The sequence below is a fragment of the Aquarana catesbeiana genome, linkage group LG06 (genome assembly GCF_042186555.1).
Source record: "Aquarana catesbeiana isolate 2022-GZ linkage group LG06, ASM4218655v1, whole genome shotgun sequence".
NCBI classification, from domain to species: domain Eukaryota; kingdom Metazoa; phylum Chordata; class Amphibia; order Anura; family Ranidae; genus Aquarana; species Aquarana catesbeiana.
In genome coordinates this window covers 333,751,299-333,774,480 of record NC_133329.1, presented here as the reverse complement: position 1 = coordinate 333,774,480, position 23,182 = coordinate 333,751,299, and the positions used below count along the sequence as shown (strand labels likewise).

General features: G+C 42.8%; 1 protein-coding gene across 4 annotated transcripts in view; it reads right to left on the bottom strand.

Annotated features, from left to right (window-relative positions):
• ATF2 (activating transcription factor 2) overlaps window positions 1-23,182 on the bottom strand; it is a 198,095-nt gene that overhangs the window by 65,571 nt on the left and 109,342 nt on the right. For all 4 annotated transcript variants that reach the window (XM_073633852.1, XM_073633856.1, XM_073633853.1 and 1 more), the window contains 2 exons: window positions 17,508-17,657; window positions 10,653-10,859 (listed from right to left, as the gene is read on the bottom strand). In XM_073633852.1, the coding sequence (XP_073489953.1) occupies window positions 10,653-10,859; window positions 17,508-17,657 (357 nt within the window). The remainder of the gene's footprint in view (window positions 1-10,652; window positions 10,860-17,507; window positions 17,658-23,182) is intronic.

Sequence of the window (23,182 nt, the reverse complement as noted above, 5' to 3'; positions counted from 1 at the left end):
AGTGATGTGGATTCAGTGGAGTTCTTATGGTGCATAAGCCTTCTCTTAGGCATGCACCTATTTGGACCCTAGACTCCCTGCCTGGTCCCTTGGCCCGGTACCAGGGGGAATTCACCAGAGGACTTTCTGTAGTACGCATGAATGTGAGTGTGGGGCCCTGTCTTGTTGTTTGTGTGTGACAACATTGTCAACTTTGTTTTTAATTGTTGGTGATTGGAGATATTGGCCATTCGGCCTATAAAGTTTTGATATCTGGTAAATTTTTTCAATGAAGTATTTTTTCTAGATAGTAAATATCATGGTTGGTTCTCCATATGCAACTTCTGTTTCTTGGGATGACCCGCCTGGTTCTCCTAATTTGGTTTGTGGATTGCTAAACAGTTGCGGAGGTACCCCGTCCAAGCGGACAAATCAGTCTAGTACACTATAGATCAAATTAGACCCTGTGTATATATAGATATAGATATAGATATAGATAGAGAGAGAGAGAGAGAGAGAGAGAGAGAGAGAGAGAGAGAGAGAGAGAGAGAGAGATTGAGGCCTCCTTTCTAGTTTTTATGCTGCTATGCTAAAATGCTGTGTAAATAGTTTGTTTAATGAGACAGAATTTTTGAATATGTCATAAATGATATAGATCACATTTTAGAAGATTTTCATACAGAAATCCAGAAAAGTCTTAAGGGTTCACAAACTTTTTTTTTTCATTAAACTGTACTCTAATAAAGTGGCACTTAGGTATTCAACTTCTTGCAACACATATATTATTATGCATTGTTTATTTTGTATTAGAAGATAGAACGGGAGAATATTAAGTATTAACTTAGTTGGACATTTGTTTACAGATCTGGGCTCATTAAATATTCTGCCCGTCCCAACTCCCTAACCCCCAAAGAAAAAGTGAAACAAAACTCTTACACAGCTGCAAAAAAATAAGGTATTTATAGATGCAAGCCAACCTTGTATGCAAGACAAATCTTAATAAAAACATGTCAGCATATGTTAGAAAGGGGGGGGGTATTTTTGGTAAACAGAACCCTTCTGGCATCCATGTAAAAGAAAGACATACCAGTTCACTGCCTATTACAACACATTAAGAATACTTTTTCCAGCTTTAGTTCCAGTAAGCGATTTCTCACACATAAGGTGAGCATTGTTTAAACGTGAACACCTGTAGAAATACACACTATACTCAAAAGGGTACATCAGTGTATGGTTTTCATAACGGCTCTCCAATAAATAAATAGCTGGAATGGATACGCCATTACAGCAGTTCCACCTAAGTGACCTTGGTACAAGACGATCCCTACAAATCAAACTAATACAAATTCTTAATGGATGCATCTTGTGTCAAATATAATTACAGTTTAGCTGCTGATTATGTAAAATGAACCAATGAGTCATAGAACGTGCTTCGCTATAAAAGAAAAAAAAAAAGAAATAAAAGAAAAAAGCATATATGCCGAATTAGGAATGACAGGGTTAATATAAGGCAGTCTCTTAAGTAACCATATGGCTCTTACATGGTTTCCACATTGTGCTAGAATTTTTATTGGCAACAGCTTGTCTGTGTTTCTCCTAAAGGTTTGTTCTGTCTGAAAACCGCAAGGTTTAAATTAAAAGTCCTAAGTTCTCTTAAGAATTTACCAGCCTCCCAAGATGATCATGTGTTACGAGAACAGATTTCTATGTCTCCTGACTTACTGTATACCCTTACAGGCCGTTACTCAAGGTCTGGTGTATACTGTCTTAATGTTCCTATAATGGGCGATGGTGCCGGAACCCTACAATTGTTGAAATGATAAAGCTATAAAGGGGCTCTGGCACTATTGATTATTTATATTTAGGCCTCACTGACACGGATGTACTGTTCCAAAACACCCGTGCAAAAGGCCGTCTTTACCTGCATGGGAAGCACAGGTGTTATGTGCGTCCACTGTCAGCAGCCTGTACAAATCGTACAAATCAATGACAGGCATACGGCTGTGCGGATTTCCAAAAGCATATACAATATACTGTCAAAAGTATTGGGACGCCTGCCTTTACACGCACATGAACTTTAATGGCATCGCAGTCTTAGTCAACAGGGTTCAATATTGAGTTGGCCCACCCTTTACAGCTTTAACAGCTTCAACTCTTCTAGGAAGGTTGTACACAAGGTTTAGAAGTGTGTCTATGAATGTTGTACACAAGGTTTAGAAGTGTGTCTATGAATGTTTGACCATTCTTCCAGAAGCACATTTGTGAGGTCAGGCACTGATGATGGATGAGAAGGCCTGGCTCGCAGTCTCTGCTCTAATTCATCCCAAAGGTGTTCTATTGGGTTGAAGTCGGGACTCTGTACAGGCCAGTCAAGTTCCTCCACTCCAAACTCAGTCATCCATGTCTTTATGGACCTTACTTTGTGCACTGGTCCAAATCATTTGGTAGAGGGGGATTATGGTGTGGGGTTGTTTTTCGGGGGTTGGGCTTGGCCCCTTAGTTCCAGTGAAAGGAACTCTAAAGGCGTCAGCATACCAAGACATTTTGGACAATTTCATGCTCCCGACTTTGTGGCAACAGTTTGGGGATGGCCCCTTCCTATTCCAACATGACTGAACACTATTCCTCCCACTGACACTAACAATGGGGTACTATTCCTTCCATTGACACCAGAGATGGGGAACTAATTCTCTCACTGTCACCAATGATGAGGCATGATTCCTCCCACTGACACCAATGATGTAATTTTTTTTACTCCCACTGACCACCAAGCCTATAGCATTATTTACTTCCATCAATGCCGCTGCATTTTCTACTCCCACAGGCCACAGTCTGGCTCCCCTCAAGTTTAAAGGGCAGTAAACTGGCCCTTTGTTTTTGAAAGTTTGGAGATTCCTGGCCTAGAGAACAGATTTAAGGTTAAAGCGGAGACATGTCCCAGATGATTGGTGAGAGGGAGGGGGGAGAGGTGATCTCCCTTCCGGTGCCGTGGTGCGCCGGGAGGAAGTGGGACCTGGGACTCTCTAAAAAGAGGGTATCCCGCTCCCCCCAAAAAAATGACATGCCAAATGTGGCATGTCATGGGGGTCACCTCCCTTAAAGCGGAAGTTCCATTTTTGAGTGTAACTCCGCTTTAATAGCTGAACTCCAGACAATATCAATGGCACAAATGAACATGCTGCAGTGCCTGTACAGCAAAACTCAGAGAGCTAGAGAGCAAAGCACTAAAAAAAGCTAACTCAATGTGCACAGTATAAGGAGAATGCTGACAGGAGCAGAAAGCAGAGTAACAGGGACAAGAGTTTATCAGTGTGCTGCTTCTCCTTTTTATGTCCAGTCACAAGGTGGGGAAGGGGAGGAGACCTGTATGTGATAGTAAATATGTAGCAGAAAAAGATAAGGTCTCTTCTGACAGGCAGGGCTAAGCTTTGTAGGAGAGCTGTGTAATTCTCAAGACTGGATGGCCAAAAATATAAATCTTTTGGCAGGTAAAACAACTCTCATACTGTTTAATGTATGTATTTCATGTGTATTTTAGCTGTTGGCCTGGAGTTCTGTTCTAATACAAGCACTTGTGGATCTCACATTTAAATCAAACAATTGTGAACATGGTTGGATATTATGCAACTGATTATTTTTTCTCAACTCAGCTCAAGTTCCCCTTTAATATTTTAGAAGAATTTTCTCTGTTAGCTGTCAAAACTATATATAAAGTTTGTTGATGCACGACCATGTTAAAAGAGAAAAAGACTGTTTAATGAAACAAAGATGTATTTGATTATAAATCTGGCGTAAATCGTAACTTCAGAAATGTTCAATTATATTTATCTGCACAAGAAACAATAGAATAAAAGTGTAAATTATTCAAATAAAATTCATACAAAAACAAATTGTTATATTTCCCCTCTTTACTTCCAAAAGTCTGCGATAACACAGCAGCATGACGGCACAATGAATTCCATGAAATGATTAAAGCATCAGTGTTTTATAGCATCCCTAAGAGGCATCTCTCTGTTTGTTTTCAGAATCGGAATATGTTTCATTTAATGAATGGAATAAACTACGCGGGTTTTAATTGCCTTGAAAAATCCTTTCAAGTACACTTGTCACTATCTGTGTGTAAAGATGTTGTTTCTTCTTTGGCAGCGCCCCAAAATAAGTTGCAGCTGGTTATGGCCTGAATTAACATAATGATCCCCTATCCAAACTACAGCCTGGGGAACACAGAAGGCTACAAATACACATACAGCTGAAATGACAACTGTCATCAGCACTGCCGTCTAATTGTAAGATTCATCATGTAAGGCATTTCATGAAACCGCAGACCATTTATGTAATGCAAACTTTTGCAATAAAGCTTTTAGTTCCAAAATGTCACTAGATAACAATACATCTGTTTTTTCTTCTTTTTCATTGTATCTGGTGATTTTACAGCTAACCTTAAAAGAATGGGAGTTTTTTTAAATACAATATTATAGGGCTACTATACTTAAATTACATAGGGGATGATTTACGAAAACTGGAAAGTGCAAACTCTGGTTCAGCTGTGCATGTTAGCCAATCAGCCTCTAACTTCAGCTTGTTCGGTTAAGCTTCGACAAAAAAAACAAAACAAAAACGAAAACAAAAAGAAAACAAAAACTGAAAGCTGATTGGTTTCTATGCAGAGCTGCACCAGATTTTGCACTTTCCAGTTTTAGTAAATCAATATTCATACACTGGTTTGCCTAAATTAGTTTTCAGTTATTTAAAGTTAATGGAAACCCATACTCAAATGTCAATATAAAGCTGTGATAGATAAAAAGCAATAAAAGGGTTAAAATTCTTCTGTTTCTTGGCAATATGTGGCTCCAGGCTCACCCCAGTGCTGGTCATGTGGCCAAAAACCTAGAATTGAATTGATCCCTGTGTAAGAGAGGGATAGCCAGTCTAAACAGTGACCATTTATTTATTCATTTATTTATTATCTAAGCCTTTTTGTCATTTGTACAACACTTTTCTCCAGGAAAGGTATTTCAGCCCTTCTATCATTATATGGGTATCTCTCCCAGTTAGCTGTTAAAAGGCCTATTTTTGGGTAAAATAACATATCCATTCCACTGACCCCACTTTTACCCATTCATATAAAAAAGCCCCCTCCTGAGTCCCTTTTACCTTACCTAAACCCACAGTCATATGACCCTCTGCTGAACCCCTTTTTGGGAGTAAAGACCAGCGATCTACCACTGCAGTTTGGACCCGCTGCGGACTGCGTTTTATGTTGGTTCCCTTTGTGACTTCACCAACCTGCCACTAAACTCTTCAGGACCTTGTGAATTCCAAGTCAATGAACTTAAAGCTGAACTCTGGGTGCTTTATTTTCCCATGCAGTGGGTCTCTGCCCGCACTGCATGGGTTAGCTGCTCGTTTTTGTCTAGGGCATTGGAAAGCTGAGATATACTCACCTAATTCTCCAATCCTCCCAGTGCAAGGCCAGTTCCTGTGGCTCCTGTCCCCTGCAATCTAGCAGCCTTGTGCGGTGGTATGTACCTGACGTCCTCATGCCCATAGACCGGCTCTGGATGTGAAGACGTCAGGAACACAGTCTACTGCTGGACGTGGGTATGTGCTGTTTTCCAGAGCATCGAAGGATCGGGCAAGTATAGGCTCTGTGTTCACCTCTAAACAAAACCAGCAGTTAACCCATGCAGTACGGGCACAGCCCCACTACATGGGGAAAAACATTTTTTTGACTAGACTTGGGATTTATTGGGAAGTGTCCTCCTCCCTTATCAATATGCTAATGAAGTAAATAAATTAAACCCTTATTACATACTGTACCTATTTTCAAAATCAGTGATCCTCACTAGGTCCTCATGTGTCTCTTTGCAACATAAGCAGCTAATGGCTGGTAGAAGGGGACAAGAGGGAGCTATACATACCTTCCTTAAAACAGGAAGCTGTGGTAGCGCCTATATGTGATGCTGAACCTCAATTGTTAAAGGAACTGAAATCCAATAAATGATAGAGGGTGGGCCAGGAACAGTCAAGTTGGGAAGAATAGGGTCAGATGATGCTGGACATCTTCCAGTCGGGAAATAAAGAAGACTATCTGCCTTGCTACAGCTTCTAATTTGCATTGTTAAAAGGAATTAAACCCAAAACCAGAAATTTTACAGTATATATTGCAGCTTACCAATTATTAAATGTGGTGGCTGCATTGTTTTTTTTTTTTGTTTTTAATAGGCTTTTCCCCCCTTTGTTTTCTTTTGGTGATCTGGCCAGAACTTCGGCTCACATTTTATAAGCAGTTACAGTAAGTAACAGTTTTTTTATTTTGGGATAAAGTTTTTACATAAATAAAAGCAGATCACTGTAAGCATCCCTGTCAGTGGTAAATGGTTTGTCTAAACCCTCTAAGTAATACATTTGCAGGAGAGCTTGTTCTTTTGAAAAACAACAGACTTACTGTCCAGATCACCAGGTTAAAGTTAAAGAAAGTCTAAAAAAAGAACAAATGCAGTCATCATATCTAAGAACTGGCAAGCCGCAATATAATAAAGGTTTGCTTTTGGGTTTAATAATGCTTTAAGCAATTTCAGTAAAAGAGAGGCCAAAAAGTTTGAAGTTTAGCTTTATGCTTTAACTCAGCTATTAAGTTAACTATTGAGAACAGGTAGAGATTTCCAACCACTTTTTATCCCTTTGACACGAGAACAAGAGGGTCAGTAGAGATGAGCTCAGGCATCCCCCAAACTCAACTCTACCTTGCGCTCTCTTTTTACTCCAATGAGGTGCGGGGCGCAATCCAGCTGGATGAATAAAAAAAAAAAAAGAGAGAGATCGCCATACTAACTAAGCGTAGTTAGTACGGCAATCTCCCTGCTGTGCCTTTGTAATCTGACAGGGGGACTTTCTCCCACCAGAACACACTAATTGAATGCTGGGTTTCCAGCATGTCCCTTCCACAAAAGCTGGCTGTTAGGCTTCTGTCAGAAGGACAGCTATACACACTGTCTGAATGTCGGCCGTTTCCTGTTGAACCGACGGATACGGGCCAATACTCGGCCCGTGTGTACTTAGCATAACAGACCACCTCTTTGTTTATATGAGCTGCAGGGCGGGAATGACAAATGACCCAACCCACAGTTTATTAAAGTAAAACAGAGCCTTTATACTTCTCAAACTTGGCTATAAAAAAAGTATTTTTGTTGCTGCTTCTGTCCCCATTGGAAAGATTTTCCTTCACTTCCTGTCCTTCTGACCCCTTTTCCTTTTTTTTTCAATCAGTATTGGTGCTGAGACTGACATTGTGACTTTGGCTGCTGACACACAAACAATTCTCCTGTTAGAAATAAATCGCCAGCTGCAGGAACGTTAAAAAAATTAAAAAAAATCTGTGTGTCACTATGAAATCGTTCCCTCTCAAGCCACACGCAGCAAAATGTTGCTCTGTCGCTGAAAGATGCTGAATCCTAATTACTAGGGAGCGACATCTCACTGCCTCAGCTACAGAAGAAGCGATTCCATAAGGATAACACTTGCAGCCTCCTAGCGATCAACATTACACCTCCTGCACATGAGTATGGTGGTCTACCACAAGATCTTCCTACACATCCGTAGCCTGGCTCCAGATACAAAAGCACCACGCTTTGCTGCCCTCTCAGTACTGGGGGGGGGGCAACACCAAACTAAAGAAAACACAAAGAGAGGGTGCACTTTTTGATAAAAAGAAGAACATGTATCTACCTACAGATGGTATAACAAACAAAGCAGATTTGTTAAATGTAGTTGCACAGACCACTTAGCAACTAGGAAGAAGACAAAATAAGTGTAGCGCTAAAACAATCTTAAATGTCCAACATGGGGACAATGTAGTCCAAGAAATGGTGAAAACATCTAAGTGAAACTTAGAAGAAAGTCCTCCATGTTAATAACTAATAGTCCATAGAAATTACATGACTTCATGTGGGAAACAAATCAATAAGTGTGACATCTGGAGTGAAGACAAAAGAAGCACACCGCCACCGACAATGAGAAGGCTTACCGGATCTATTGGACCCAAAGAGATGTACGCCCAATTGGGTCAAAACAGGCTTAGGTGGTGGGTGACTGTAGGTAATCCAGAGAGGTTATGAAGATGGAGGTCCTGGTATAAACCGTGGAAACTATGTATTTTTTCTTCTGTCAACCTTTCACACTCCGATCTCAGCTTCCCCGGAGCCGCTGTCCGAGGCCGGGCGCTATGGACTCTATACCTAGGCTGCCTAGGTATAGAGCCCATAGCGCCCAGCAGATCTTTGTAGTACGGGGAGCTCCCAGTTGGGGGCGTGCACGTTGGCAGGGGATGCCTGATTCCGGGTAACACCATAGCATTGAGTCCAGGACATTGTGATCTCGCTCGGCCTCGGGCAGCGGCTCCGGTGAAGCTGAGATCGGGGTGTGAAAGGTTGACAGAAGAAAAAATACATAGTTTCCACGGTTTATTCCAGGACCTCCATCTTCATAACCTCTCTGGATTACCTACAGTCACCCACCACCTAAGCCTGTTTTGACCCAATTGGGCGTACGTCTCTTTGGGTCCAATAGATCCGGTAAGCCTTCTCATTGTCGGCGTGCTTCTTTTGTCTTCACTCCAGATGTCACGCACTTATTGATTTGTTTCCCACATGAAGTCATGTAATTTCTATGGACTATTAGTTATTAACATGGAGGACTTTCTTCTAAGTTTCACTTAGATGTTTTCACCATTTCTTGGACTACATTGTCCCCATGTTGGACATTTAAGATTGTTTTAGCGCTACACTTATTTTGTCTTCTTTCTATATGCATATATCATATTGGCCGTGTTAGCTGCTTATTTGTTTTGTTTTTTGGGCAGCGCAGAATTACTTGGCATATTTTCCACTTAGCAACTAGGGCTTGGGAGGATGTACCCTGGATCCAATCGGCATACACATTTCGAGGGTTATACTCTCTTCTTCCGATCCAAGGCCTCCTAGCGATCCTGCAACTGTTGATTTTGACATAATATCAATTGCAGAGTTACTAGCAGCAGAGTCACCCATATGTTATTGACCTAAGCCCCAGTTCACACCGAATGTGGGCTTGAAATCGCGCTACTTCAGCAGAATTTTAAAGTCATCGGTCAGTGCGATTTCATGTGCAGTTTGCCAACATCTGTGTAACTTCATGCACAGATGTCAATGCAAGTCGCACATGAAATTGCCAAAAATAGTGCAGGAACTATTTTTTTAAATCGGTGCAAGTTGGAGTCGCACTGATTTGAATGGTCCCATAGGAACAAACAGGGTAAGACTTGTCATGCGATTTTAAACTTTCAAATCGCATGACAAGTCGCAACGGTTTGAACAGGGGCTAAACATTACAAAAAAAAATGTGCAATTTGTTGTTACATTGTTATAATTTATGGTTATACACTTTGTATTTGTTTTATTGTATAGATGGGGAAATTGCTGTTTAGCCATTACACAGCTAAACATATGCACTGATACTTATATACAACAGCTTTGGTGTTATTGTCATATGATAATTTGAGTTTCTTTTTATTCAGTTATTATTGGAGGTAGGATTAGGGAGCATGGAACTGGGGAATTTATTGTTGGTACCTACACTGATCAGCCATAACTTTATGACCACTGACAGGAGATGTAAATAACATTGATTATCTCGTTACAATGACATGTGAAAGTTGGTGGGATATATAAGGCTGCAAGTAAACATGTTGTCCCTGAAGTGGATGTGCTAAATGGAGAAAAAATGGGTATCACAGTCTGTTGTGTATGGGGCTGCGTAGCTGGAACTAGATCACGGAGCAATGTAAGAAGCTTCTCTGGTCTGGTGAATCACATTTTTTTTTTTTTTTACATTAGGAGGATAGCCGGATGCATGTGAATTGCTTACTTGTGGAAGAGAAGAGGGCAAGCTGATGAAGGCAGTGTGATGCTTTGGGCAATGTTCTCTTGACACGTACCACCTACCTAAATATTGTTGCTGACCAAGTACACCCCTTCATGGAAAAGGTATTCCCTGATAGCAGCGCCCACTTTCAGCAGGATAATGCACCCTGCCACACTGCAAAAATAGTTCAAGAATGGTTTGAGGAACATTACAATGAGTGTGAGGTGTTGACTTGGCTCCCAAAGTCTCCAGATCTCAATCCAATCGAGCATCTTTGGAATACGCTGGAATAACAAGTCCGATCCCTGCAGGCCCCACCTCTCAACTTACAGGACTTAAAGGATCTGCTACTCACAGCTTGGTGCCAGATACCACAGCATACCTTCAGAGGTCTAGTGGAGTCCATGCCTTGATGGGTCAGAGCTGTTTTGGTGGCAATAGGGGACCTACTGATTTTTAGGTAGGCGGTCATAAAGTTATGGCTGATTGGTCTATTTTTACAAATCTGACCAGAATTTAGAAACTTGCAGGTCTTATAAGATTAAAAAACAGCCAAGCAATCCAAATATTTCCCCTTACAAGATATTTGAATGTCCCTGTTTCTACTATTGCTCTACATCATCATAGCCACATTGTCCATTATAGCTGCGTGCCATAGACAACCGGTGTGGAAATATTAGTCACTCTTATCACACTACATACATAATATTGTCTCATCATTGGGGCTCACAAGTTATGCTACTGTGTGAAGCACTTTTATAGAAGTCGGTTACCTGTAGTTGTACATTAAATGAACCTAGGTCCTCTGCTTTCTTTTCCAAGGATTGCACCCACACTTTCCTCTTCTGCCTGCACCTGGAAGCGGCTGCGCGGTTCCGTTCTAAAAATTTCCTCCTCTTCTCATCTGGGTCATCACTTGCTGCTTTTCTCCGGCGCCCCCCTGTGCTTTGTGTTTGTGGTGCAGGGGGAGCTGGAGAAGCCTAGAAAAACAAGGGCAAAGTAGTTGATCTCTCACTGATCTGTATCGAAAACTTATCCAAACAGCAAACTGACTGAGACGCTGTAAAGAGAGAAGGAAACTTTAAACAAGTCCTACAACAGCTGGTGAAGTAATCTCCCAGAACAGCCTTCTGTTCAGTAAACGCAGAGGAAGTACACGGAACAGAAGTATACGATCTCTCTTTCATTGCTGAAAAGCAGCATGTGCCATTTCAGACACCATAAAGCAACAACAACACATATGAATCACAATTGTTCCAATACATCCGAACAACCTGTACTGTAACTACTTAGAAAAAGAATTTAGAAACTCTCAAAGGAAATATGATATCCATATATTAAACTAAAGATCGAAATCCAGATATTAAAGGAATGCAAAGTCTTTTCAATTTATTTTAGACATAAAAGGTAAAGTAATGGATATCCAGTTGAGATAAATAGTCTTATTAATGTATATTGTTTTTTTTTAACCGCCTCAGCCCCGGAAGATTTTACCCCCTTCCTGACCAGAGCACTTTTTGCGATTCGGCACTGCGTCGCTTTAACTGACAATTGCGCGGCCGTGCGACATTACACCAAAACAAAATTGACGTCCTTTTTTTCCCACAAATAGAGCTTTGGTGGTATTTGATCACCTCTGCGGTTTTTATTTTTTACGCTACAAACAAAAAATGAGCGACAATTTTGAAAAAACGCAATATTTTTTACATTTTGCTATCATAAATATCCCCCAAAAATATATAAACATTTTTTTTTTCCCTCAGTTTAGGCCGATATGTAGTCCTCTACATATTTTTGGTAAAAAATAATGGCAATAAGCGTATACTGATTGGTTTGCGCAAAAGTTATAGCGTCTACAAAATAGACGCTATATTTTATTATTATTATTTTTTATTAGTAATGGCGGCGATCTGCAATTTTTATCATGACTGCGACATTATGGCGGACACATCGGACACCTTTGACACTATTTTTGGACCACTGTCATTTATACAGCGATCAGTGCTATAAAAATGCACCGATTACTGTGTAAATGACACTGACAGGGAAGGGGTTAAACACTAGGGGGCGATCAAGGGGTTAAGTGTGTCCTAGGAGTGGCTCTAAATGTGGGGGGGGGGGCTACCACTGACATGACAGGGAGCAGTAGATCCCTGTCATGTCACTAGGCATAACGGGGAAATGACTTGTTTACATAGGCATCTCCCCGTTCTTCCACTCTGTGACACGACTGCGGGCCCCTGGCGGACATAGAGTCCACGGGACCCGCGGGCACGGTCACGCTGTATGTAGCGGGCACGCACACGCTCACTAGCCCCGCCAATTAAATAGGGACATACAAGTATGCCCATTTGCCCACCGCTGCCATTGTGCCGATGTATAAGATTCAAACCATGTATGGGCAGGCTGAATGTACCCAAATTGATCAATCGATCAACTTTGGTACAACCAGCCTGCTGGATTTTAAATGCAATTGTTGCTACTGGCTGTTATAGGGAAAACATCTCCGCTCCCTCCCCCCTCCTAAAGCAGTATTAAACCAAAAGCAAACATTTATTTTACTGCAGCTTACCAATCGTTAAATGGAATAGCTGCATTAGTTTACCTTTTTAGGTTTTATTTCCTTTATTTTCATCTGTTGATCCAGCCAGTAAGTCTGTTTTTAAAAAGAACAAGCCCTCTTTCAAACGTATCTGTTTACTGGGATGATACAAACCACTTGTCACTGACAGGGGTGCTTACAATGATCAGCTTTATTCATTCATGTAAAACCTTTATCCTAAAAGGAAATCACTATTTGCTGGAACTGGTTATGTGAGTGTAAGTTGGAGTCTGGCTTTATTTAAATCTAATAGTACATTTAACACTACCCTCCCACCAGACTGACAATGCTGCTGTCTGGTGTGCCCCCTGTGCTCATTCATCCAGAGCAGGGGCACTCTGATAATGGAGGTGTGTTACTGACCAGATCACTAGGTCAAAACAGAAGGAAAAAAAATAAAAAAATAAAAAACCTCATGCAGCCACTGCTTCCAAAGATTGGAAAGCTGCAATATATTACATTATTAATTTTGAGTTTAACACCTATTCTGACTAGTCTGTATAAGATGTGCACCTATTTTCAGGCCCAGCCCAACGCCATTGGTTTATTTATTTATATTTTGTTAAATTCTTTATTTAAAAGTTTTTTATCATGACAGGGTAGCAAGTCCAAATGTACCAATACACTACAGATATACAGGCACAGGAAAGACCAAAATACACAGAAAAATTCCTGTTCAACATTACACAGATAGTATAACATATCTGTTTCCTCTACAGTAACATGCAGGCAAGTTGGCTTGCAGACTCCTACCCAGTCCTAGTACTGTTTAGTGGACAAAAGTAAGAAGAGGAAAAAACACACAGAAAAAAAAAGTGGAGGGGGGTTGGGGTATCCTGGTATCTGTGGCCATGAGGAAAAGGACCCAAAAGCGTTAGTCTTAACTTGCCAGCAGAGTCTCATATTCCTGAGTTTAGGTGAACATTTTCTAGTAGATCCACGTGCACCTGAACTTTATCATTGTTCCCTTTAAGAATGGCAGTAATATTTTTCCATATAATGGATTTCAGTAATATTAGAGAACCACAGCGCGAGTGTCAAAATCAGGATCTGAACCCATGACCTCTGCCATGTTTGGCAGTGGATTTACTTGCTGAGCCACCTGCAATGCTGGATAGTTCCTTTCCTGAATCCTTTGATAAACTTACTTTTTGTCTTGTTTCTGGTGAACCTTGAACTCCTTGTTCCTCCCATGAACTTCCCTATTTAAGCCATGCCTCTGCACTTCCGGTTTGCCAGATTATTGTGCTCTTCTCCAGCCAATATCTTTCTCCTTTCACTCCTGCTGCCACCCGTATCTTCACTACCACTCATTACTGACCCCAGCTTGTTTCTAGACTACGTTTCTGCTTGATCCCAACACGCAATCATTTGTTACCGACCTTGGCTTGTTCCTCTATTAAGCTTCTGCTTGATCCCCACCTACAGCCACTTGTTAGCGACATTGGCCTTGTTACGGACAACGCTTCTGCTTGATCCCTATCTGCTACCAGACTCCTGGAATGCTAACCTTCTAGTGGACGATTCTGAGGACCGCAACCTGGCACTAGCATGCAGCAAAACTGATCTCAACCAGAAATTGCTCTGGTTTATACAGGGTAGTTCTTAGACCCCTGAACCTTTGGTGAGTCCACATCATCCGCCAGGGTGATCTGCTTGTGTTCATATCCTGCTGGTTGGTGGGAACCTCTTGCCTGCTATTGCTATGGGTCTATATGCCTGACCTATGATCATGACAGTGAGTTTAGTGGGGGGATTCCTGTTTCCACAGGGTGAGAATGCACAAGGTGAATCAGCATTGTTTTCTTGTATCTATGTCTAGGAAGGTCTGAAAGTTGTAACAAATATTTGCTTGGATCAGTCCCCAATCCCAGTCCCTCAAATGTTTAATAATGGTCCTCCCCTGGGCCCAGAAGCCTTGAAATTCGTCTCCCATCCAAAATTATGAAGAAGCATGTTCACCGCTTTCCCGCACTGCCAGCAGAGGTTGAACGACTAATGGCCCGTACACACGATCCGAATATCGTACGAAAACGGTCGTCCGAGGAAGGATCGTACGATATTCGGATTGTGTGTACACTACTTTCGACAGCCAATCACGACCGTTCATCCGTTATTATTCGATCGGATAGACCCAGAAATTTTCCTCGTACGATTCCAGATCGTACGATTTTCGTTTAGTCAGTATAGCTGTCGTCTGAAAATACAATACAAATACATTACAACACGTGACATCACTTCCGATTGAAAGTCGTACGAGAATTTTCATGACTTTATTTTAGCTATTCAATTTCTACTTGCGACTATTAGCGAGAACGGTCATACGATCTTCGGATCGTGTGTACGGGGCATAAGGGAACGTTTTACATTGGACTGGCAGAACTTTGTACCATCTGGTCAGGACCTTATAACCCAGTTCCTGGAATTTATTTGCTATTGATTAGTATTGTGCAAGGTAAAGGATATCCACCCTTTGGGCAGGAGAGAAAGGGGTCTCTAGGTCCCTCTCCCATTTTAGCAAGAATGTGGGTATAAAACGCTCTGATGGCTAAATCAACAGTTTATATGCAGTCTGGACCATATGGGAAGATGGGCCAGCGGCCACAAAGAGGCACTCAAAGGACGAATCTGGACTTAACGACGGAGAACGGATAATGACGCAATTGTTGAAAGCGCCACATATCCAGAGGAGAATTAAATACCTGTTGGAGAGCAGTGTTGGAATTTGGGCCAGAAGCAGAGAGAAAGCCTCCAAGTCTATAAGTTTCAGCAAGACAAGAGTTATCCAGAATGAGGCTATTTGGTCCTCAAGCTGTTGAAAGGACCTGGAATGTTGGGTCTATAAGGGGGTGACTCCTGAGAGCTGAGATAAATTCCGGTCAGCAGCATAGAAGGATAGCAGAACAAGATTGTTCCAACAATAATGTATTGTTTGAACTCATAATGTCTAAACTAGACAATCCCCCTGGATTGGTACATTGCCCTGTAAGGTTTTATGCGGTCAGGGAGTGTTATACCCCCTGACACTTTAGGCATAGTAAGCTAAGTATATGAGAAGCGTAGACAGGAACTGGCCCCTATGAAGTGGAATAACTCCCTGTGCAATGTTTTTAAAAAGTGTTGTGGGATTGCTATTGGGAGGGTCTAAAACAGGTATAGCACCCTGGACATAACAGTCATTTTCAGGATGGCATTTGGCTAATTTTTTGTTGTGTCTAGAGTTGGGCATTAATAATCTTCAATACTCTTTTGTTATTTTGGAAACAGACATTTTAAAAGAACAATAAGCATAAACAATTTTCTTTGTTCCTTACTATGTCTACATTCTCAACTTGCAATCATATTTTGTTCTTGATTTAATAACAAAAATTCTCCCAAAACCATCCTGTGGCAGTCTTACTAATACAACTGACTGGAGCACAGCCTAAAATAAAGCGGTAGGTATAACAGGTGGCGGACCAGGTAAAATGTTCCTTGGTGAAATATGATTATGAAAGCATTGCGCAGCAAATGTAAAAATGTAAAGCTTTATAAACTATTGTTAGGCCAAAGGCATAAGGTTCATGGTTTAAATACATAACCAAAATATTATACACTCTTATCAGGACCTCCAACCAACCTACCATGTACCAACCACCCTGTTTTTCCAATATCTTCAATTGAGGCAGGCACTGGCCACACAATCTCGGAAATTAATTTTAACAGCTCAATCAATGCCATCGATAATCTACCTTGTGATAATCTCTGATAAGAAAGACCTTATTTCCTCTTTATACAAACAACTTTTGAGTTATTTCCTAGTTCATTTAAATCTACCGGACCAAGGTAGGTGGGTTAAGGATTTGAGAACTAGATCTGATGACTCCTGGCAAAATATTTTAGAACAAGTGATTTTGGTGTCGTTATCTTCTACCCAGAGGGTATCTCAATGATTTATTATTCACAGGGTTTAACACACCCTGCCTAAATTGTTTCAGTGGGGTTGAAGAAACTCCCCAGAGTGCCCACGTTGTCAGGGATCCCCAGCTGACTTCCTTCACATGCTGTGGAGGTGCCGTAAATTGGTCTATTACTAGCGGACACTTGTAGCTACAATTAATAGAGCTTACCAGACACAATTAAACTTACTTCCTGCAATATATCTCCTTGGTGAGTTAGATGAAGAACAGTTCCTACCTTAAGTCGGAACATCTATAATAAGACTACTGTTTATAGCTCGTAAAACCATTGCTATGAAATGGTTATCTCCTGGTCCCCCCACATTTGATGACTGGCGAACACAAGTTAATACTACTCTACTAAAAGAAGCGGCAGATCAATCAGCATAGGGGTAACCCAAATAAGTTCTTTAAACTGTGAGAGCCATGCTTAGCGGTACCGGGCTTAGCCCCACTGCCTCTTCTCTCGCTTAGGTTATTATAATGTTGATCTGGGGTTGCTGGACGATCTTCTGGGCCATACCCGGGCTCATTTCTATTAGTATATCAACCACACAGGACTGTGTGAAGTGGTATAGGCTAGTAATGAAGAGTATAATTTATCGCTGATTATGTACCTTTATCTGCAGATGGAGAATTTTACATTTTTTCTTCTTCTGTTCAGTTGATTGACTGTCTACATGTCGTAGGCCTTTACACTGCTGAAGTCTTCCATACCCATATATCATGTCAATGTGAAGCAGGTGTACTTTATTGTGTCTGTTTTTTCTGCTTCGTATGGATACCTTGCGATGTGAATATACATATTGTTGCAGCTGGAAGTCTTTATGTACCTGGATTTACATGTGTACTTTTTTTATGTGTTTTTTGTAAACTTTCAAAAAGTTTTCAATACAAACTTGGAAAAAAAAAAAGTGAAGCTGTGTCAAAAATATTTTTTTCATAAACCTATAACTTACAATTAAACGTCACTGAAGACATACATTGTTTTACTGACAATCTGTGAGGAAATACAAGCTGAACAAGCTAGTCTAAAATGCTGCTTATCCCATTATACATACACACAGTACTATAACACTCACTCTTACCGGTGTTTCAGTAGTTGAAGTGGCAGGCTGCTGTAGGGACTGTGGATGAGCTTCTTCTGCCTGGATTTTTGCTACTCCGCTACTCTGTCCCTTGGTGGTTTCACCATTCGTTACCTGAGGATGCTGCTGGGTTAAAGCAGCTTTTAATCTCTAAAGAAAAAACACAAATTAATAACCATTGGAACCCGAAGCCAATCATATTTTAAATACAACATTTCAATCAAATATATTAAAGCTGCACTAAGAACTGCTGGGAGGGGGGAGGTGGGTATTACAAATCACACTGCCTGCCACTAGCACAGAGTCCCCATGCACACCAAAAACAGGGCGTTTTTACATGTGCATTTACAGTTGTTTAATAATTCAATTAACAACAAAAAAAATAATTTTTACAGTTCTTTTTAATTGTGATTACAATGTATGGTTCCTGTTATTTTTTGTTTTTGTTTTTAATAAAACAAATAAATAAAATACTCAGCAAATGGACCATGCACAAGTCCATGAGGGCATGCACTTAAAAGTCAATATTTGTATATGGGTAATACATATAACATTCATACTGTGCTGATGTCAAGGTTTAAGAAAGACTGGGAACATTTTTTCCACCATAAGCCAGAGGTCTTCTTTTATTAAGACACTCTCACTAGAGATATGGGGTTATTTCTCTGTGACCTTTATCTCATTATTCCTATTAGCTGACATGTAGGTTTTCCTGAGTTAGGAAGACACATTAATTTTATAAATGGTCATTAAGTTCAAGTTATGCTAATACAGGTACGTGTACAATGAAGAACTTCCCACAGGATCTCTAATGTCCATCATCCAATGGCAATTAGGGCAACCACATCTTTCAACGATAACAGAAACTGAAGGCCAAGTGAATAACTGCCATACACACACACACGATCACTATACACCGTCTCCTAAAATTAGTATATGTAGCTCTACAAAGCATTTTAAGGAGGGCAGGATTGCTGATGGCTGCATTGAAAAAACAACTGCAAATTTGTAAATGTGGTATGCATTAAGATTAGTACGTCTTATTATGGGAAGATAAAATATATAACAAACCTAAGACGAGAAAAAAAAAATCCCTGTTTGTCCATGTGGTCCCTTCTGGTGATTTGTCTATGCAATAAGTAAAATTCTTGTAAACCCTTACATATACCCACTGAAGTGACTATCACTAAGGTGATACACATTGATGAAACAAATCATCCTATAAAAGTTGTACCCGTTTATTTGCAGCACAGTGGCCAAGCAGTTAGCACTTCTGCCTAGCAGCACTATGATCGCTGGTTTGAATACCAAACACAGCACTACCTGCCTGGAGTTTGCATGTTCTCCCTGTGCCAGTGTGGAGTGTGTAGCAGCCTCCCCAGCACCCCCCAATTAACCTACCTAAGCTCCTTCTCTCTCCAGCGATGTCCAGGACCCCCTCAGCCATCCAGTACAATCCTCCTGATTGGCTTAGAGAGAGCAGCGGCGCTATTGGCTCCCGCGGCTGTCAATCAAAGTCACTCAGCCAATCAGGGGAGAGGTGGCGGGGCTCCGTATCTGAATGGATACACGGAGCTATGACTCAGCTTGGGTGACAACCTGTAACAAGCTGCTGGCTGAGGGGCACTCAAAGGAGAGAGGGACTAGGAGCAACAAAGAGAGACCCGAGAAGAGGAGGATCTGGGCTGCTCTGTGCAAAACCAACTGCACAGAGGAGGTAAGTATAAAGTTTTTTTTTTTTTTTAAAGTGAGCCTTTACGATCACTTTAAAGGGTTAATTCTTTGCATTGTGTAAAAAGGCTCTTTGATCCTATATGCACAGATCCTGTAGAGTCTCTCTGGGTAAGACCAGATAGTGCACAGTCAGAGTGGTCCCCCTGCACATGCTCAGTTTGGTCTCTGTTGCTTGAGAGAATATTTCCTTGTTGAGCTGCGCTTTTCAGGTCACATGATATTGACATCACACATGTGGGCATGTACGCAGATCCTAAATGACAGTCCAGTCCCCCCCACCCTCCTCTATGCTCAGTAACTAAAAAAGAACACATTGGGTGGGATGTCACATCTTGATTGATCGATGATCAGCCTCCCATAACAGCCAAGGTATCCAGAATACCATCTCTGAACGCAAAGCATATGGCTACAGCACTAGAAGACTACACTGGGTGCCACTCCTCCTACCTGAACACTCAGCACTCTGGCAAACCCTGCAGTTTATCACGTGACCGCGGTATACAGATCAGTCAAAAGGGTATATAGTGGCAGTATTTTAATGTAAAAAGAAGATTTATAGTCTGTGGGCGGGGGCGGATTAACTATTTTCATATTACTGGGTTTAGTAACACTTTAAGGGCTCTAACACTCACTATGTTCCCTCCTACTTATAGGATGGCTACTATTGCACATGTGCACTGCTACTGAGTACAGCATCCACAGAGAGACAAGGCTATCATTTTCCAGTAAAATGAAATAATTTCTCTGTTGACACTAAAATTGAAGGACTGTATATTCTAATTAGATCCCCGTATACAGATACAAGAAACTGTCATAAATATTACCTTCTGGATGTTAAGAACATGCAAAATAGCCAGGGTTCCGACAAGTGAGACTGTGGTTCCTGGACTGAAGTGTTACAATCCTATGTCCACAAATGGGTGTCTCCCGATGGCCAGCAGAATTAGTCACCATGTGATGCGGGCTACTTTAAAGTGATACTAAAGCTTCATTAAAAAAAAAATAATAACAAACATATCATACTTACCTCCACTGTGCAGCTTGTTTTGCACAGGGTGGCCCCGAACGTCCTCTTCTGGGGTCCCTCGGCGGCTCTCACGGCTCCTCCCCGCATTGGATAACCCCCTAGGAGAACCGCTCTCCCGAGGGGGATACCTTGCGGGCGCGCTCCTGAGTTATTCATTCGGCGTCCATAGAAGCCGAATGTATGACTCGGTGCCGCCCCTCCTCCATAGGATGCATTAGGCTCGGTTCACACTACCGCGACTTGGGATCCGACTTGTAAGCCCTCAAGTCGCCCCAAGTCGCCCCAGAAAGAGATTCACATTACAGTGCATGGGAGCGTCTTAATAGACACTACTGAAGTCGCTCCGACTTCAGAGCGTACTCCCTGTACTACTTGGATCCGACTTTGATCCGACTTCAGCCTATTGACTATCATTGAAGTCGGATCGCCGTCTCGCATGATCCGACTTCGGCATGCGACTTGTGCTCAAATGGGGAACTCCGCGCCAAATTTTAAATAAAAATCCGGCATGGGTTCCCCCTCCAGGGGCATACCAGGCCCTTGGGTCTGGTATGGACCTTGAGGAGAACCCCCTACGCCGAAAAAACGGCGTGGGGGGTCCCCCCCAATCCATACCAGACCCTTATCCGAGCACGCAGCCCGGCCGGACAGGAATGGGGGTGGGGACGAGCGAGCGCCCCCCCCCCTCCTGAACCGTACCAGGCCGCATGCCCTCAACATGGGGGGTTTGGTGCCTTGGGGGAGGGGGGCGCGCTGCGGCCCCCCCCACCCCAAAGCACCTTGTCCCCATGTTGATGAGGACAAGGGCCTCTTCCCGACAACCCTGGCCGTTGGTTGTCGGGGTCTGCGGGCGGGGGGCTTATCGGAATCTGGGAGCCTCCTTTAATAAGGGGGCCCCCAGATCCCGGCCCCCCACCCTATGTGAATAGGTATGGGGTACATGGTACCCCTACCCATTCACCTAGGGAAAAAAGCGTCAATAAAAAACACAGTACACAGGTATTTAAAATAATTTATTAGGCAGCTCCGGGATCTTCTTCCGACTCCGGGGGTCTCTCCGGCGTCTTCTCCCGGTGTCCGCATCTTCTGCCGGCTCCACCGCTATCTTCTGGCGCTCTTTTGCCAGCGGTGGTCCGGACCTCTGGATCATCTTCTTCCCTCTTCTCTTCCAGAGATGTTGACACGACGCTCTCCCCAGCCAGAATGGTTTCTGTGCGCTCTGCAAGGGACTTATATAGGCGGTGACCCCGCCCCCTTATGCCGTCACAGTCCCTGGGCATGCTGGGTCTGTGACGTTTTAGGAGGCGTGGTCACCGGGTGATGACCACGCCCCCTTATGACGGCACAGCCCCAGCATGCCCTGGGACAGTGACCTCATAAGGGGGCGGGGTCACCGCCTATATAAGTCCGTTGCGGAGCGTTCAGAGACCATTCCAGCTGGAGAGAGCGTCGTGTCAACATCTCTGGAAGAAAAGAAGAAGGCAGAAGTCCGGACCACCGCTAGCAATTGAGCTGCAGAAGATAGCGGAGGAGCCGGCAGAAGATGCGGACACCGGGAGGAGACGGCGGAGAGACCCCCGAAGTCGGAAGAGGACCCCCGAAGTCGGAAGAAGATCCCGGAGCTGCCTAATAAATTATTTTAAAAAACCTGTGTACTGTTTGTTTTATTGACGCTTTTTTTCCCCTAGGTGAATGGGTAGGGGTACCATGTACCCCATACTCATTCACATAGGGTGGGGGGCCGGGATCTGGGGGCCCCCTTATTAAAGGGGGCTCCCAGATTCCGATAAGCCCCCCGCCCGCAGACCCCGACAACCAACGGCCAGGGTTGTCGGGAAGAGGCCCTTGTCCTCATCAACATGGGGACAAGGTGCTTTGGGGTGGGGGGGCCGCAGCGCGCCCCCCTGCCCCAAGGCACCAACCCCCCCCATGTTGAGGGCATGCGGCCTGGTACGGTTCAGGAGGGGGGGGGGCGTTCGCTCGTCCCCACCCCCATTCCTGTCCGGCCGGGCTGCGTGCTCGGATAAGGGTCTGGTATGGATTGGGGGGACCCCCCACGCCGTCCTTTCGGCGTAGGGGGGTTCCCCTCAAGATCCATACCGGACCCAAGGGCCTGGTATGCCCCTGGGGGGGGAACCCATGCCGGATTTTTATTTAAAAATTGGCGCGGAGTTCCCCCTTAAGATTCATACCAAACACAGTGGCGGGGATCCAAGTCGGATCCCCGTTCATTGAAAGTCGGATCCACAAGTCGGGTTGAAGTCGTGTTGCAAAGTCGCGTTGAAGTCGTGTTGCCCCTGTGTGAATCGAGCCTTAAAGTGAAAAAACACGAGCCTTTACAACCCCTTTAAGATTATTTGGCCCCACCTGGCCTAATGTGCAGGGCCTCAGCATTTTGGCTGTGTGCATGCACTACTCTGTACATTTATGAATTTGTACCCTTTCTGGATCAGCTCCTGCTAGCTCTGCTACCCACCCCACTGCATTCCCCTCTGATTCTGCTCGACCTGATATCCCTGATTACACTTCCTTCCTGTCCTGCCATATGCATACAGTTATTTTTTTTGGTTAGTTTTCACTGCTGCACATGTGTTTTCACAAGCTTCCCTATAGTCGTCATTGTTGTTTTACGTCACATTTTCTGTTCTTTTGACTAAACTATCTTATTTTCACAAAAACTGGAATGTACACCTCAAAGCCTACTTCATTAAACCCCAATTTAAAGTAACTACGTATGTGCTGTTGGCAGCCAAACAAACCATTGAGAAAGCATGGAAGGAAGCAATTTGTACTCTTTACTGAGGTCAAGCAACACATGTATCTGTTCTTCATGAATAAGAAACTCTCAAGCATACTCATGCATACCCATAAGAAATGTCTTAATATATGGTCCAAATAAATCCATTCCAATAGA